Source organism: Diadema antillarum, unplaced genomic scaffold (genome assembly GCF_040938485.1).
Source record: "Diadema antillarum isolate AM-2024a unplaced genomic scaffold, OU_Dant_1.0 seq00000302_RagTag, whole genome shotgun sequence".
Taxonomy (NCBI): Eukaryota; Metazoa; Echinodermata; class Echinoidea; order Diadematoida; family Diadematidae; genus Diadema; species Diadema antillarum.
In genome coordinates this window covers 8,841-27,000 of record NW_027271325.1, presented here as the reverse complement: position 1 = coordinate 27,000, position 18,160 = coordinate 8,841, and the positions used below count along the sequence as shown (strand labels likewise).

At 38.8% G+C, this 18,160-nt stretch overlaps 1 protein-coding gene across 1 annotated transcript in view; it reads right to left on the bottom strand.

The window, feature by feature from the left end:
* LOC139730343 (alpha-N-acetylneuraminate alpha-2,8-sialyltransferase ST8SIA3-like) overlaps positions 1 to 3,630 on the bottom strand; it is a 40,299-nt gene extending 36,669 nt beyond the window's left edge. The window contains exon 1 of the mRNA XM_071641210.1: positions 3,357 to 3,630. Coding sequence (XP_071497311.1) covers positions 3,357 to 3,479 — 123 coding nt within the window. The 5' untranslated portion in view covers positions 3,480 to 3,630. The remainder of the gene's footprint in view (positions 1 to 3,356) is intronic.
* Between the last annotated feature and the right edge of the window lie 14,530 nt (positions 3,631 to 18,160).

The window sequence follows — 18,160 nt, the reverse complement described above, 5'->3', positions numbered from 1 at the left end:
ACCCATACCGAACGTTCCAAAAATGACAAAAAAATAAGCAAAAAACGAAAGAAATAAGGAAGATATGACAATTTGAAATTTCAAACTTTTTCGGAAGAAAAAATCTTAACCAGTCCTCGTGAATTCCATTTCATTCATTTCATTTTACTTCATTTCCGACTAAACAAAAAAAAAAGAGTAGAGAGTGGCTTTTGCATATTCAAGCGAAATTGATGAAGATCATTTTTATTTTACAATAGAACAGAGTCAAGTTTCAGGGAATGCATAGGGAAACTGTAACTGAATCGTATCAAGGAAAAGATGTCAGAAATGGAGGCAACTGCTAAAAAGCCTAGCTTGTAGAATGCAGTCCCCTCGTGAACAGTAAGTACATGTAGTAGTATATAGTCAAACGAAACGATAAGACAAATTGCCTGAGACACAGAGGGAACAAAAAACAAATCATACGCACACAATCGCACACACAAACAGAAACAAAGCAGCTCTCTTACATACGCGTTGACAGAAGAAACAGGGGGTCAAACAGAACAGAAAAAGGTCAGGAAGAGGACACGTAAAGGAGCAAAGGAGGAAGAGTTCAAGGGTCAGTGCCAAAGCACATGAGACCATAATACCGGGATATGGACTGTATAAAACAGTGGCGGATCCAGAGCGGGGGGGCATCGGGCGTTAAAACAACAGAAATAAAAGAAAAAATGAGGGGGCTCTTGCGCCCCCTTTAATTTTGTAAAGGCGCCTCCCCTTTACAGTAATCCTAGATCCGCCCTTGTAAAAAGTGTGTTATATGAAATGATTCAAACAACCACTCATGATGAATGACCGAGTGTATATATTCAAATGACCGAGTTGATGATGTCATGCCGTCACAATTTTTCATGTACAACTTGTACATTTGTACGTCATAAATTATATGAAATTCGGAAAAATGGTTACTAGTACTTTTAGCTAATACAGGCAACAGCATATTCAAATACCAAAATATATCAGAGTTAACATTTGTCTCTCTTCATCTTGGGTGGATTCAAGGCAAATTCTATATTCATACAGCTGAAAATATGAAATTTATGTCACTTCTGTATATGAAATAAATAAGAAATTGTGAGAGCATGACATCACCAACTTACTGATTTGAATAACAACTGATCAAGAAGTGTTTCCCGAAAAATTTTGAACTTTCCGAATGTCATAACTTTCAGATTTCTTATCCGAGTTTGATCATTTTTGCACTGTTCTGTATAAAATTGTCTCTTACTTATGAAATTGATAAAATTCTGGAGTGTATTCTTCGTTATGTTATCGCAGACATTGTAATGTTGATGTCTTAGAGCGAAGTGTTTGTCTTTTCCTACTGATATTGTAAACGGATACTCACAAAAATTGAGGCGGAAGTGAGAGGATTAAAAAAAAAATATGCGTCCAGCAATGTAGGTGATTCATTGACTGATATGAAGGAGAAAATTCAAGCGATCAACCGAGTACGACCTCATCTCAATGTGTATTTATTCGTGAATGCAAGTTGGTGAGCTCTTTATAGTTCGAACAAATATGCATGAATGTATAAATTTTTAATGTTGTGAACTCATGTGCACTCATATAAACTCTGTACAATTCGACCTCTGTTTGCCATGCATGATTTGAATAAACACCACTATATCTATCTACCTGTATCTATCTATCTATACTATCTATTTAATGGGCAAGGGTATCAGCTGAAGCAGCACCTTGTTTTGTTGAATTTCCTACGGCTCCTTGTCAGAGCATTTCCACAAAAAGCAGGTATCCTCTGTCAGTCTATACGAATGTATACGGAGATTTAATGAGGAATGCACCCTTGGTTTCTTAATATTCACCAAAAAAAAAAAAGAATAATAATTCTGTCCATTGGTGGGAGAAAAATGTTTTCAGGACCACGGGTGGAAAATAATCGAAAGTGAAACCCAGTAATAACTTCATTATCTAAATACAAATATTACGATGTACTATCATGCATAAATGCAAATATCAGCCATTTTCACCGTCTCATGGATTGATTAAAATCAAGCAAAAGTAGATAAGATTTAACACCTGAAAGGGAAACAAGTGATCATAGACAACGATCAGACTATAAACCTTTATCGCTACTATGCGACATTTGACATGAAATTTCAGCCTATGCCGTTTTGCAAACATGGATGTGACTTAAAAAGGCATCAGTCCTATGCACAGATTCATGCTACGATTACCACACAGTATAGCCTCTGATAATAACATTGTTATGGGCTCCGATACATGGTTACTGAAAAAAGACAACTAATAATGCATATAAATGTCATTACATTTAATATCATAGTACTATACCATTAACAATTTTCATAACCACTTGGCCATACGCAGCGGGTGCACGAACAGCTCCCAACCCCGGATACACTTGTAAGTTTTAAAATACTTTGATTAGTAGAATAAAAAATTAAGAACAAATGTAGGTCTTTTTTCGTAATTTGCCAGTTACATTCCTCGTTATCTTCCTGCGAGTATACCAGTATTGTCATGCTACCTGTCACCACTCCATTCACTTCCGTTAATTTTGTCATGGCGTACTAGTATACAGTAAGCGCGTCAATCTCCACGAACGTGTACACAGTGTACACGTACACACACACACACATACACGTACACGGAACAAGAGGTGACAGATACCACGAATTAGCCATATACTAGTAGGCGTTTTCTATACATATCTTATTCTTCTCACACATAGATTTTCGATACATGTATTCCAACGAAGGTGAATTATTTCAAATATGAAAATGCAAAAATCTTCTCTATGCCCGGCCCGGGGAATACCCCTTCTCACCCCCCCCCCCCCCCCCCCCCCCCCCAAACTCGGGCCAGCCTGGCCATCTTGAGCTTTCATGACCATGTCATTGTGATAGTATTGCTGGATCTGGACATGGAACAGAAATCTGAAATGGATCTGTCGATTACAGTGGAATTTCAATTGTGTCGTATTTTCTTCTTACTCTTCTTCATTTTTTCTTTCTTTCTTATCTTCGTTGGCCGAGTACACCATGTCTCGCCAGTGACATGACGTGTATTTAACACATTCCACCAGCTTTACAAACGTACGTGATATACTGCAGTACACGTTTTATATATAACCTCCAATGACAAGGTATTACATCCGATGTCGCCTGCGTCCAAAATGACGTTGCGAGTTGGTGAACAGACATGTAAAGTACGAACGTAATACAACGCATTGCCTTAGAAAAGATGCCAACACAATCACAGTTGCATGTCGTGCATTATAAAATAGATAGTTACCCTCGGCCTCACAGCACAGAGAATATATATTATCCCTGCGGCAGCAAAATACTTACCAGGCATATACAGTCGTCTTCGTCAATGTCACTGTCATTGTAGGGCGTTTTCCGTCTACTAATACTACGTGAATGCTGGTATCTGTACATTGTTTCAGTAGTGTAACCAAGGTAATTGTCCATATTCCCCCTTTTCGACAGGTTTCGAACCACACCGCAAAATCGACATCAAATCATTACATGAAATAATCGGACATCTCTACACAAATACAGGCTTGCAACCATCAAATGCCCTGAAATCCACCAACACGTTGACACCATCATCGATGATAGACTGGAGTTGTATGCAGTATAGTAGTATGTATTCGCTGTGTAGTGAGCGGTCGGCCCGCAAACCGCTGAGACAATGACTGGAATATTCCATTCCACTCGGACGTACAATAATGTAGTACGCACACCATGAGGGAGGGTATGCAATATCAACCACGCGCTCTCTGCTGCACAGCTCTCCAGTACCGATTACACTGGAGCAAAACATCGTGCATTACGTAGGGTCAGCCCAAAGGTATTATAGAGAACGCATGCAGATTGAATGAGTTGGGCCTTTGTAATCCTGTTAGATTGAAAAGAAGTGAAGTGACATGCTTGATATTGCGTGAAATATCTTGTAAGATCTATTTAACTGTTATGTTATGTCAAACAAGGCGGGAACACTCATCTTTCTCTCCAGCACCATAGAGAGTAACGCGTGCACATTTCTCGCATCCTCATGGTTTGGATAAAGCCGGCTGAGGTGTGAAGACGTAAACGTTACGAACTTGTGCCAGAAACTCATGAAAGGTGTAGGAGAATGTGATAATCCACATAATCTACATCAAAATGGAAAATGATCCAACTTAACCAATGTAAAAACAGGAAACCTGCCACGACTACAATGCACACAATTTGGAGGGTTTTCTTTATTATCATTATTATAATTTCCTAGTGTCTACTCAAGGTAGGACCTATGTAGCCTATATGGTTTGCCATAATCATCTATCATCCAACGCTGGTGGTCATTTTGGCCATATAGATTGTAAAAGATAGATTTGGAAAAAAAAATAAATCTTAAAAATGATTGCACCAACATACATTCATCATTTTAGCATGATATAAATGAACGAGTGACTTACCTCTTTCAAATGGGAGGCGGAATAATAGTGATTGTCCTTAACTTGTGTCCGTAACAAGTTATCATTTAAAGGACAAGTTTTCCTTCATACACATGTGAATTCAGAGAATGCAGTAATTGATTATTAGAACACATCTGTGAAAGTTTGAGTAAAATCAGACAATCCGTTTAAAAGTTATGAATTGTTGAAGTTTCAGTGCCACCATCGCTGGATGAGAGGACTATAACCGCAGCTTGTGATGTGACATTTCAGAAGGATAATAAAGAAAATTGCACATAATTATTTTCACATTTCTTGCTTAATAAAAGAGCACTTGATTTGCCTCCTTCAGAGGGCAGGGGGAATGACATTACTCTAATATCCGTCAGTGACAAGTCAATGGAATGCGCACATTTTTCCAAAAAAAGAAAAATATTTTGTGAAATTCTCTTCATATTTTCCTTATAATTTTCGTTCTACGCATCCGACATCAGAAGCTGTTGTATAGTCTTCTCATCCAGCAGTGGCTGCGCAGAAACTTAAGAAATTTATAAATTTTGAAGTGATTGTCCAATTTTCCTTAAACTTTCACTGATGCGTTCTATTTATTACTGCATTCGCTCAATCCACATGTATCAAGGTGAACTTGTCCTTTAATTCTCCTTATATTTTCTTTAAATCCAAGCTCCACTCATGAGATATTAACAAATTGCTGTAGCCTTTGTATTCTGCGATGAAGGCACATGGATTCAACATTTTGGGTAAATGACGTAGACATCTTACACACAGGAACACTAGATTAACCCCCAATTAACCCCACATAACGAAGAAATAATTAAGATTAAATTTTTCAGAGAACAGTGTGTATCAGAACCTTGAAAATTTGAAAATTTCTTAAAATTAGCGATGTAGTTTCATAAATTCCCATTTGGACTTAGACAAAACCACAGCACCGCTCACGCTTTACTTACCTGTGATAAGAATGTTACACATACCCTCGATACATTTTCACAAAGACAACATGCGTCTTTCATATATAATATATGATATAGAACAGAAGTCCAGAAATGTATCATGGTGTCAATCAGTAGCAGCAGATTATTTGAAGAACACATGCATTTTCGGGCTCATGATGAAAATCACTCAATAAAGAGCAGGAAGTCCGAAAATTTGTGTGTTCTTCAAATAAACCGTTGGTATTGACAGCATGATACATCTCCATCCATTTCAAGCTTAATCGCTTATGATGGTGGTCTCCTGCATTCAATTATCTCTGCTGTTTACTGAAAAATACTGTATATTTTATTTTATGTTTCTGTGTATCTACATTGCTCAATGCAATCACCTATGTGATCTATTTATGTACTGTTATCGATTTATTTCACTGCACTTGTTATTCTTTGCCTTTGTACTTTTTGAAGTTTGCATTCAAATTGCATCTGATTGAATGCAGAAATAAAAGCAAACAAACAAACAAACAAACAAACAAACAAACATCTTTTGTTGTTGTTGTTGTTGTTCTGCTCCACATTGTATTATACAACACGTGGACTACGCATTACTCAACATAATTGTTTGTACATTGCTCAATACTAGTTAATTTTCTCTGGTGGCCCGTTGGGGCCAATAAAGTCTTTGGATTTGAAATTTGGTGGCCCGAAAAAAAATAAGTAGTGGCCCGAAATAAAAAGAAATAATTTATAGACATTCATTTTGAATTTTGGCTACCCGATCGGGCCAACAAAATAATGATAGCTATTTTGGAAATTTAGTCAAATCCAGTTCGGAGTGGCTCGACATTAGCGGTAGCCCGATGGCCCAGGGCCACCAGATATATATATATATATATTGGGCCACCACTTTTTCAACAGAAAATACATGTTTTCGTGGCCCAATTGGGCCGCCAAAAGAACGAGTTAGTCTGGAGCCATATAAATATATATATGTGACCCACTACAACAAAAGGATCCAAAAGTCGCTGACGGCTGAGCCGAGAAAATCGAGTTTGAAGTTGCATCTTCAAAATTGGTCATAACAATTGGATTTCTGTTTTTGGCCTTATTTTGTAGTCTAATGTTTTGTCTATCACCTGCCAAAAATTCGAAGCTAAATATAAAATCATCGATATCTCCGCATAGTGCTATACGAGTTGTGCTATACATGAAATAAAGAAGAAGTGTAAGGGAATAATGTCATGCCCTTTTCAGAAAATCGTCTTTCCCCGACTTTCGGATCCTTTATGTAGCGGGTCACATATATATATATATATATATATATATATATATATATATATATATATATGTATATATCATATGTATAAACTTAAAGAAATTAGACTGAGATGTATATATATATATATATACCGGGTGTCCCAAAAAAAGCGGAACGGTGGATTTTCAGTACCTTGCGTTCTAAAAGTGATATATTTTTTAACATCATTAGAAAGAGAATCTTCCGCAGAAGACAATGATACCAAAATCATAAAATTTGGTTCAGTACTTTTTATTCTACGCCAATTCCTGAAAATGCAGTCATTTTCAAATTTCGCCGGATTTCTGCGTCTTATGAGATAATAATTTGAGTGCTACACGCGATCCATACGGTGAATATTGTGTAAGCTCAGTGATCCATGTCAACAAAAGATACAGCTTTCACATTGGGCACGGGCCAGAAAAGGAAAAAAAAAAACACTGTGTATGTGTGTGTGTGTCTGTGTGTGTGTACGCGCCCAATAGAAAGCGTTATCTTTTGTTGACATGGATCAAGGAGCGTACACAATTCACCGTATGGAACGCGTGTCGCACCCAAATTGTTATCTCATAAGTCGCAAAAAATTGAAAATGACTGCATTTACAGAAATTGACGTAGAATAAAAAGTACTGAACCAAATTTAATGATTTTGGTATCATAGTCTTCTGCGGAAGATGCTCTTACTAATGATGTCAGAAAATATATCACTTTTAAACCGCAAGGTACTGAAAATCCACCGTTCCGCTTTTTTTGGGACACCCGGTATATATATATATATATATATATATATATATATATATATATATATAGAAGTATTGCAACAAGTTCACTCGGTTGACATCAGGTTCATCCGTATTTTATTGCAATAAAATACGGATGAACCTGATGTCAACCGAGTGAACTTGTTCCAATACTTCTGTCTAAAGCTCTTCCTTTGAGGATATCGAGCACTCTTCATAGAAGGATAGAATCACCAAGTGTATATATATATATATATATATATATATATATATATATATATATATAGTATATATAGGTATAAATATATGTATACATCTTTTGTATCACTAACAGCTCATATACCAATTTTCAATTGCTCCAAAGGCACATGAATTAATTTTACGTTATGTAGTTATATTGGTGTGTATTGGTATTGTTGTCAGTTGGTTGTTGTTGGTTTTTTTTAGTGGTCCACGTCCAACATATGCTCTGCTTTTCAGTGGATCACCCTTTTCCATCACCATATTTATTTGTTTTTGTTAAAATTGCAAAGTGTGCATTTTTTTACATTATTATTCGTTTATATTTTGTACTACACTTATTGATTTGTCTTTCAAATCAACAGTAGAACATTGATAAAAGTATCACCTTCTATTATGCATTTCCTTTAATTGATGGAAAGAAAGTATAACTGAATTTAATAATTATTGAATAATATTAACATGCTGTGTGACTTGACAAAGCAAAGCATGCAGATGGAAGTAGAGACAAAAAAATATAAAAAAATCAAATTGTTGATATCATTGTAATGGAAAACAGCCCTAAGAGTACTGGATATGTTGTTTTCATACCCTTGTTGATAGCTGGTGCTTACATTGTGACTCTGTATGTCATAGGCGTATAGGCAGCGGGGGATGGGTGATGGGGGATTCATTCTCCCCCCCCCCCCCCCCTTCCCGTTTCGGGTGAAAATATCTTTTCAGTGTATTCTTTTTATCATGTCATAATTCACACTGTTGTTGTTTTTCTTCATATCATTTTTGTTATTGTCATTATTATTACAATCATCATAATATATATCGTTGTAATATTCGTCGTCACTTTGTCCTTACTTTCCATATTTCTGATCCCTGAAGAGAATTTTTTCTGTCTCTAATGGGTCGTCGTCTTAAAATGTTTTACAAGAAACGTATACACAACGTGAAAGGGGTAAATGCATGATAGTCTTTACTGTTGGAACGATTTATCGAAGGATTCGAATGCCCCCCCCCCCCCCCAACAAACAAAACAAAACGAAAAACAGAAAAGATGGCAAACTCCGACATTCTTCGTATCTGCAAAAGGCAAAAGATCTCCAAACCTGCGCAATTTGGAAACGTCGTCAACAGTTCGTGGGTGTCGTTTCTAAGTTCGGCAGTAATTTCAAAAGAAAATGAGATTTCTTGCGAACGTTTTCTGCACACTGGGTCGTTATTTGCTCGTGATTTGTTCTCGAAGATGTCTTGAAAACCTCGTCATATTTGCATGACCTTCGCAAGACGAGCGTGATCCCTGCTAAAAAGAACACAGCGTCCCACAGTGTGAAATCTCTTCACATTGCTAAATTCTAGCGTTTCAACATGGTGAACATATTATTGTGAGTCATCAATTCACAGTGTGAAACAGAATATTACTTTGTGAACACTGTGTTTTCACTAAGCCGACAATGTGAACCGAACACACTGTGGGACGCAGTGAACTTTCCAGCACGGATGTTCGCAAAATCTTCGCGAAACCCCAAATAGATCCTGACAGTTTGGAGAATGTCTCGCTTCTGTTTCGCAAAATCAGCAAAGTTCTTCCGATTATTTTACGACATGTCGTTTCATATACTCAGTATTAGGTTTTCTACATATCGAAATCGTAACGTACATCTACACATCAAACAAATGAATATGTAGTAACAAAAATTCTAAAAACCCGTATAGAGAACGAAATGTTCCAACAATGTCGCAAAATACACTCAAAGAGGAAATCCACCCCCAAAATAGATGAATTCTGAAAGAAAGAGAAAAAAATGCCATACAGAATGTTCCAAAAATAACAACAATTTGATAAAATTTAAGGAAGATATGACATTTTGAAATGTCACATTTTTTTGGAAAACAATTCTTGACCATTGCAGTCCTTATGAATATTCAAATGAGCGAGTTGATGATGTTATGCACTCTCAATTTTTTATGTATATAACATGAACTTCAGGACATTTTTTTGTTTTCATACAATCAGGTAAAGACATATTTCCATACCAAAATATATCAGAGTTATCATTTTTTGTTTGTTTTAGATGGTTTCACCGCGGCAAGTTTTATATTCATACAGCTGAAATATGAGACGTTTGTCATTTCTGTTTATGAAACGAATAAGAAATTGTGTGAGCACGGCATCGACTTGCTGATTTATATATTCATAATAATTGGACAAGAAGTATTTTCCGAAAAAAAATTGACATTTCAGAATGTCATAGTTTCCTTTTTCTTATCCGATCTCAATCATCTTTGCGCTGTTCTGTAGGGATTTTTTTTTCTTCTTTTTCCTATGAAATTAATAAAATTCGGGATTGGATTTCTTCTTTAAGATGACTTTAGAGTACGACAAAATTATATATGAAAATGAAGATAATGTGTGGGGGAACCTACAAAAAGTCAATTGCTTGCGGGGCACATCCTCAGAAAAGAAGTCGGCACACACACACAGCAAGCATGCATAAAACAACAAATAACAGAGATTGAGAGAGAAATGAAGGAGAGAAAGGAGAAAAAAGGGAATAATTTTGACTTCAACTCAAGACAGCTATCGACTCTCCTTGGAAACATTTTCCCCTTGATGTTTAGGAAATTAACATTATACTCATTTAAGTAAATGTTGGACTTATATACATTTATTTATAGAGGGTCACCAATAGAACGACAAGGAAAATTAGCAGCTCTTTACTTAGATATATGACATTTGATAAATATTTTGTAACATAACAAACTTTACTAAATCTATCAGTCATTTTCTCCAGGAGTTAAGGTCGTGCGCAGTAAATTGGTTGCTATATACAGTAAGACCTAAAAAAGCACTATACAGGCTACAGCCACACGCGTACATATGATAGTAGTTTTGTCCCGTGCGTTTATAGGTGTTTATTTATAGGTGTTCATTATCTTATTTTCTTCTGTTCTAGGTTATGAGTGTTTCGATGTTGTCAAGAGTGGCCTAGTAACAGACGCTCTCCTCCACTGAGGTAAATTTGCATATAATTCACAAAATTGACCATGTAAATTTATGCATAATGTTTCACATGTTTCAGTAAAAGCCAAGGTTGGGGCTATGTATTGTGCGCGAAGGAGAGGCAGTTGGATCTCAGACCGTGAAGGGGACGTTATGCCATGGTGCTGTCTCCCGTTAAGGCCGTGTCACACCAGCCTTGCGTGCGACTTGCAAAGAACAATTTTGACTACCCGGAGGTCCCCGTAGATATCCGCACATGACAGTACCTAGCATGTATCTCAAGAGTAGTCGCCCGGAGGTGCGCACGCATATTTTTTTACCCGCAACCGTGTTTAGGCCCTGTCACACCTTTCCGGGCAAGCTACTCGGGCTTGTTACGTGTAGGGATTTTCTAGCATACCGGACATTCCTGAGGGCGGAAAAGGATTTGTGCGAGTCAGCGCATGTGTCTTATTTGCCGGACGCGTTATACTTGCGAGTATACTGTGTGACCTTTGTACCAGTCGCGTGGGGGCTGACAACTTAGTGAAGGAATTCCTCTAATGGAATGGCTGAAATCTCACAGAATTTCATTATCTTGGCTGCATACGGGACTGCGAAGTACCTGCGTGGGAATTGCCTGGGAAGTACTGCCGCTAAGGGTCTCCTACTGGCGTTCTGCGTGGACCTCTACGGGCATTCCCGCGACTCACCCGGAAAAAGTTTTGGTCATGCTCAAAACTCGGCTGCGGTTAAATCGGACTTGCGTGAGCACCGCCGGGCAACTACGCACTAGATACTGTCAGGTGCGGACCAACTGCGGAGAGCTCCTTGGAGTAAATTTGTTTCCCCGCAAGTCAAGCCGCAGAAGTTCCCCCGTACGGTATAACAAGGCATGAATGAAAATTGCAAACATTCTTGTTCGCCCGCGGAAAATCTTCTACGTGCTGGAAAGTACCTCCTCGCCACGAGCCCGCGTTATGGTGTGACACGGCCTTAAGGCCCTGTCAAATCTTTCTGGGCAAGCTTTGCGGATTTGTTGCGTGTTAGGATTTTCCAGCACGCAGGATAATAATTTTCTGCGGGCGGACAAGGATTTTGGCGAGTTTCGCTTGCGTCTTAACTGCCGGACGCGAGCTACTTACCTTCTACTTACGTTGTAATAACGGGCGACATACAGGCACTGCGAAGTATTTGCGTTAGCTACTTGCGTTAGCTCTGTGGGAGTTGCCTGTGAGGTGCTGCCCCTACAGCTGTAGCCAGACCTCCTACTAGTGTTTTGCGTGGACCTCTGTGGGCAATAACCGCCACTGTCACACCTTTCCGGGCAGCGGGCAAGCCTTGCATTCTTGTGTCTCTCGGGAGACAGTTTTTGCTAACCGGAGGTCCCTGCAGATGGCCCGCACCTGACAGTACCTGCGGACGCAAAGCCGATTACAGCCAAGTCTTCCATGTCTTGAGCATGCTCAAAACTTGTTCGGGGTGAGTCACGGGGGTTGCCAGCAGAGGTCCAGAACACCAGTAGGAAGCCCGTAGCTGCTGCAAGTCACACGCAGTTAACCAGCTTGAAGCACATAAATTATACTGAAGCAGGCTTACTTGGTTGCCCGTGGATCTGTGCCAATGCGCGTTTAATCTGCGGGCATTCTACGAGCATAATACTGGTGTTTTACTAGCAAGAAAAGCTGTCGATACTCCTAAAATATGTGTGGCTGGTCAGTTCTGCGGGCTATGCGAGCTATACGAGCAAATTGGGTGCATGCTGAGGGTTGGTTACTGCCTTTCTGCTGGTTAGTTGAGAGTTGACTGCGGCCAAGATAATGACATTCTGTGGGACCTCTGCCCAGTAGTCCTTCAGAGAGATTCCTTCACTGAGCCACCCACGCGCCTGACACGCAGGTCACACGGAATGCACGCAAGTAGAACGTATGTGGCCAGCATTATGGTCCAGCAGGTAAGACGCATGTGATACTTGCCCAAATGCCGCCCGCAGAAATTGTCCTGCATGCTGGAAACTCCATACACGCAACAAGCCCGAGTATAGCTTGCAACTATACAGGTGAGATACGTGCTAGGTACTGTCATGTGTGGGCCATCTACGGGGACCTCCGGGTAGCAAAAATTGTTTCCGCAAGTTACATGCAAGGCTTGCCCGGAAAGGTGTGACAGGGCCTTAACACTCTAAGTATACTATGGCCACTTTGTAATTTTAACGGTGACAGGGGCTGCCACACCCAGCCAGTTTTATCCTATACGATACCCACAGATCGTGGTAAGTGACCTACTTTAGTTATAGACTGTGATATTCTGTTTGTGGGAATAATGATTTCTGAAGTGAGAGCAGTGGCGGATCGGCGGCGCACCAGGCGCCCTACCCCCCCCCCCCCCCCTTAGATTTTTTTTTAAATATTTCCAGAATCATAAAGAGTAAAAAAAAAAAATCATAAAACGTGTACCAAAAGTATACATAAAATCGCACGATGACCAACATAGATATTAAAAATCTCCCTACCGTGGGAGGGGGGACAACCCCCCCCCCCCCCCCTCGCTCATTCCATGCGCTCGGGCTCGGTCGCTACGCTCCCTCACTTTCCACTTCCCCCCTCCACCCCCACCCCTTTACGGAAGTCCTGGATCCGCCCCTGGAGATTGAGTTACAATAAATAGATCAACTGGCCATTGTTTGTAAATTGCACGAGTTGAAACACCTTGTACTTCAAGGCAAATTGAACGTTATTTAAGATAATTATGCTCTGGTGCTCTTGCTATTGAATGATTTGGTCATTTTAATATTTAAGGGATTTTCTCCGAGGGTAAATACTCACTGCTCGAAGCAGAGACAGGAAGGCGCCCATTGACTGTTGATTAGCTCTGAGACAAGGGAGACCGTCGACCAGGACCTGCGCCATGCACTGAGAGAGCGACACGTCCAGGCACGAATGAGACTCGCCACGACTCGCTACGACAGAACGATGGCTACATAAAGCTAAAAAAATGTATATATACATTTTTCTTCTCAATTTCAAATTCACAAAAATGACATCAAGTCTACTTGGAACGTTATGAATGATGTATTAAAAAAGAACTATGGAAAGAAACTGGGAATTGATAAAATAATTCAAAATGGGACGATAATTGATGACTCCCATGGAGTTGCTGAAGCTTTTAACACGTAGTTTGTAAATATTGGGTCAAATTTGGCCAGTAATATTCCACTAACGGAAAAAACATTCCATTCATTTCTAGAGAATTCCAATCCTACATCTATGTTTTTTGATGCCCGTAGATGAATTGGATGTTATTGATATTGTGAATAATTTTAAAGCTAAAAAAAAAATCAGGTTGTGACGGCATTTCAATATCTCTAATTCTAAAACAAATTATTTATGAAGTAGCTGCGCCTTCGACCCATGTATTTAATTGTCTTTATCGACTGGTGTTTTTCCAAGTAAAACGAAAGTTGCGAAGATTATTCTTGTTTTTAAGAAGGGCAGTCAGGACGACTGGGGCAATTTCCGACCTATATATCTCTTTTAACATCATTTTCTAAAGTACTTGAAAAAGTTGTCTGCTCCCAAACTATCAAGTTTTTAAGAGATCATAATATTCTAGTTGACACACAATTTGATTTTCGGAAAAAAAAATCGACTACTCACGCCGTTTTGTCGCTAGTAGATAAAGTTGTTAAAGCTATCGAAGCTAAATCACACATTGACGTTGGCTTTTTTTTTTCTGGACCACTCCAAGGCATTTGACACAATAATTGATCATAAAATATTACTGTAAAAAACTGTCTCATTACGGGATTCGTGGCAGAGCATTAGAGTGGTTCAAAGATTACTCACAAATAGATCACAATTTGTACACACGAATGATTCCAATTCAAGCACATATAACATGTGGTGTTCCACAAAGTTTCCTTTTCGGACCACTTCTTTTTATTGTGTACATAAATGATTTGCCCAAATTGTCCGCACTCCTTTCTTTCCTCTTGATTGCGGACGGTTCAAGTCTTTTTTGACGCACCAAAATATACTGTGTTACTTGATATGCTTAACTCTGAGTGAAACATATTTTCCCAATATAATGTATGTGTGTGTGTGTGTGTGTGTATATATATATATATATATATATATATATATATATATATATATATATGTAACGTACTTTATATTCGACTTTATTACTTCCGTATCTCCATTAAAGCATACTGGCCCGGGGGAATTATTCCAAAATACGAATGGAAACTATTTTCAGAATACAAAAGCGAGCTATTTGGATATAAGGAATATCAATTGTACAAATTATTTACCACCCACAAGCCCACTTTTCAAAAGTATTAACCTATTAAAGATTTATATACCAGTTAACCAAAGATGAATTACCTCATGCTTTTACTCCCATGTTTGTAAAAAATAAAGTTATACATTCCTACCCTACAAGACAGGAAAACCCATTCCACTTTTCCCCAGTAAGAACTGCATTTACACTTAAAACAATATAGTACACACATGTCCGACGTTCCGGAATAGCCTTAACTCTACATTACTGAATCGTTATCACTAAATTGTTTTAAACGCAAACTAAAAAATTCCATCGTGCAGGCTTAACTTCATTCCAACTTCCTTTTCTTTATCAGAATCGTTGTTTATTAGGTATTCCGGGTTTGCTTTTCGTTCTCCTTACAGAGTCGTTCATGTTAAGGCTATTCCTAAATTCATAAATCATTATGTATAATGTGCATCTTGCGCATTGTTACATTTACGTAACTACGTTGCTCTGGTGACGAGGAATCTTGTACGCGTTTTACAGGTGGCTATCTCGTTATTTTCTGATGTATTTTGTAATTAACTCTTGCTCTCTTTGCTCTATTTTCCTTTACGTCCCTTTCCTTCCTTTCACAGTTTTTATTCCTAGGTTGTTTGTTTAATGAGACCAAAATTTCATAAATGTACATACATTACAAGCTTTGCTTCTTTAGTAGGTCCCCCACATTTCATGTTTGTAAAATTGTCTTCTCTTGTCTTCTTTTTCAGTTACGACGCTATATCTAGTCTTATGTTCAAGCGATTGTATAATGTTATTTGTGTTTGAGATGTGGAACAAACAAATTAAATCAAATCAAATCAAAACCAGCGATACCAGCACATAACGGGGCCCAGCCCGTCGTCGATGTACATTCATCATCAAGACAACTCGAGCGCCAAGAGGTGGACACATTCCAGTCATATAAGTTCAAGATATTCAAGCCAGAAAGCCACAGAAGTCAACAATCAATATCTTCATTCTTTCTTTTTATATAATTTGCTGTAAGAATAAAAGGCATTATAGACAATTAATGTGTTTTAGTTCAAGTAATACACATCATTTCCTCCGTTTCGTTCTTGAGTGAATTAAAGCCTGCCAATAGCTATCAGAGATTATTTCATTTGTTTCATTTTATTTCCAATCTAAAAGATGGAAATTGGGCAAAGTCTGTGAAAAATGTTGTTATATTTCTTCTGCCGACAGGAAGGTATATTTATACTGGTTACCTCTCCACATTGTGCACATGAATGAATTTTATCGTTACATTGCTTTTCAGATATCTGTGTTTTTACTATAGCAACTAGTGAACTTATATTGATTTTGATATGCGTTTTCAGTTTGTTTTTGTTGCAACACATTTTTCAGCTGACATTATGAGAAGAAGAGTAGAATATTGGGTGGTAGAAGGATTAACGGTGCACCACGTATTCTTTCTAGGGTAGGCCTATGTGTTTGGCCCTGAAAAGGGCCTACCCAATCCCGACGTTTCGGCAAGCATGTTCTGAGAACGGCGAGAACATGCTTGCCGAAACATGGGGATTGGGTAGGCCCTTTTCAGGCCCAAACACATACCCTAGAAAGAATACGTGGTGCACCGTTAAGCCTTCTACCACCCAACGTTCTACCGCCACGGCACCCTTCAAAGATTTTAAGAGTAGAATAGAAGTCACGCTAGTTGTCAATGTCGCCCTCTGGTGTATGTGGGCTATGGCGTATAGAGTGTGCGCCTTCGAGTTCTCTTCGTTCTGGAACTTTTTTTTTTTTGTATATATATTAATTCTAGGATTTTGGCTTTGGTTTTTATTTTCTCTGTTTACATATAGAATATCTCGCAATCCTATTGTGAGAATACACATGCAGTGAGAACTTTTTGCGTTTTGATGTTGTAAATGGTGCAATTTGATGCATGTTTTTGCGTTGTTTATCGACTCGAAACAGTACCACTGGTTTAAATAAGGTAGCAGTATTTTGATGTTGATTACTATATTGAACAATAATTTGCCCATAAAATGTTATCACTTAAATAAATTTCTTGTATTATTTCTTACAATGAATATCATGAACGCTGTCTTTTAAGCAATCAAACAGAAAAAGCATGAAAACGAGGGTGTAGGAGAGGGGTATGTAGAGCCCACTAATGTCAAAATCGACCACTAATGTCATAACACGTCGACGACAAATGTCATAACAACCACTAATGTCATAACACGTCGGCGACAAATGTCATAACGACCACTAATGTCACAACACGTCGACGACAAATGTCATGCTGAGAACTAATGTCAAAACACGTCAACGATAAATGTCAAAATCGGATTAACCACAAATGTCATAACACGTCGACCACAAATGTCAACATTTCCAAATTTACTGTAAATGTCATAACGCGTCACAGGGGCGGATCCAGGAATTCCGTAAAGGGGAGGCGCCTTTACGAAATTAAAGCTACCGCATCACCCATTTTTTTTCATTTTATTTCTGTTGTTTTAACAATAAAAAAGGGGGCACCAGAGGGGGATGTGTGCCCTCTCGATCCACGACTACGTCAAGCACAAATGTCAAAACTCATTGATTGCCTTACAGGGGCGGATCCAGGTATTCCGTAAAGAGGAGGCCCTTTACAAAAGTAAAGCTGCCGCAACCCTATCCCATTTTTTTCTTTTTATTTCTGTTGTTTTAACAAAAAATAGAGAGGGGCACTAGAGGGGGCGCCCCCCCCCCCCCATCTGCTATTCTGTCAACCACAAATGTCAAAACCTATTACTTGCATTACAGGGGCGGATCCAGGAATTCTGTAAAGGGAGGCGCCTTTACAAAACTAAAGCTACCGCACCCCCCCCCATTTTGTTTTCATTTTATTTCTGTTGCATCACAAAAAAAAGAGAGTGGGCACCAGAAGGGGATGCGCCCCCCCCCCCCCCCATCCGCGATTGCGTCAACCACAAATGTCAAAATCGGATTAACCACAAACGTCATAACACGTCGACCACAAATGTTAAAAAAATTTACTGCAAATGTCATAACGCGTCACAGGGTCGGATCAAGGAATTCCGTAAAGGGGAGGCGCCTTTACAAAATCAAAGGCTTGCGCAACCCCCTCCTTTTTTTCATTTTATTTCTTCTGTTTTAACAAAAATACAGACGGGGAGGGGGCCCCGCCCCCTCTAGATCCGCGACTGGGGCAACCACAAGTTAATGGCA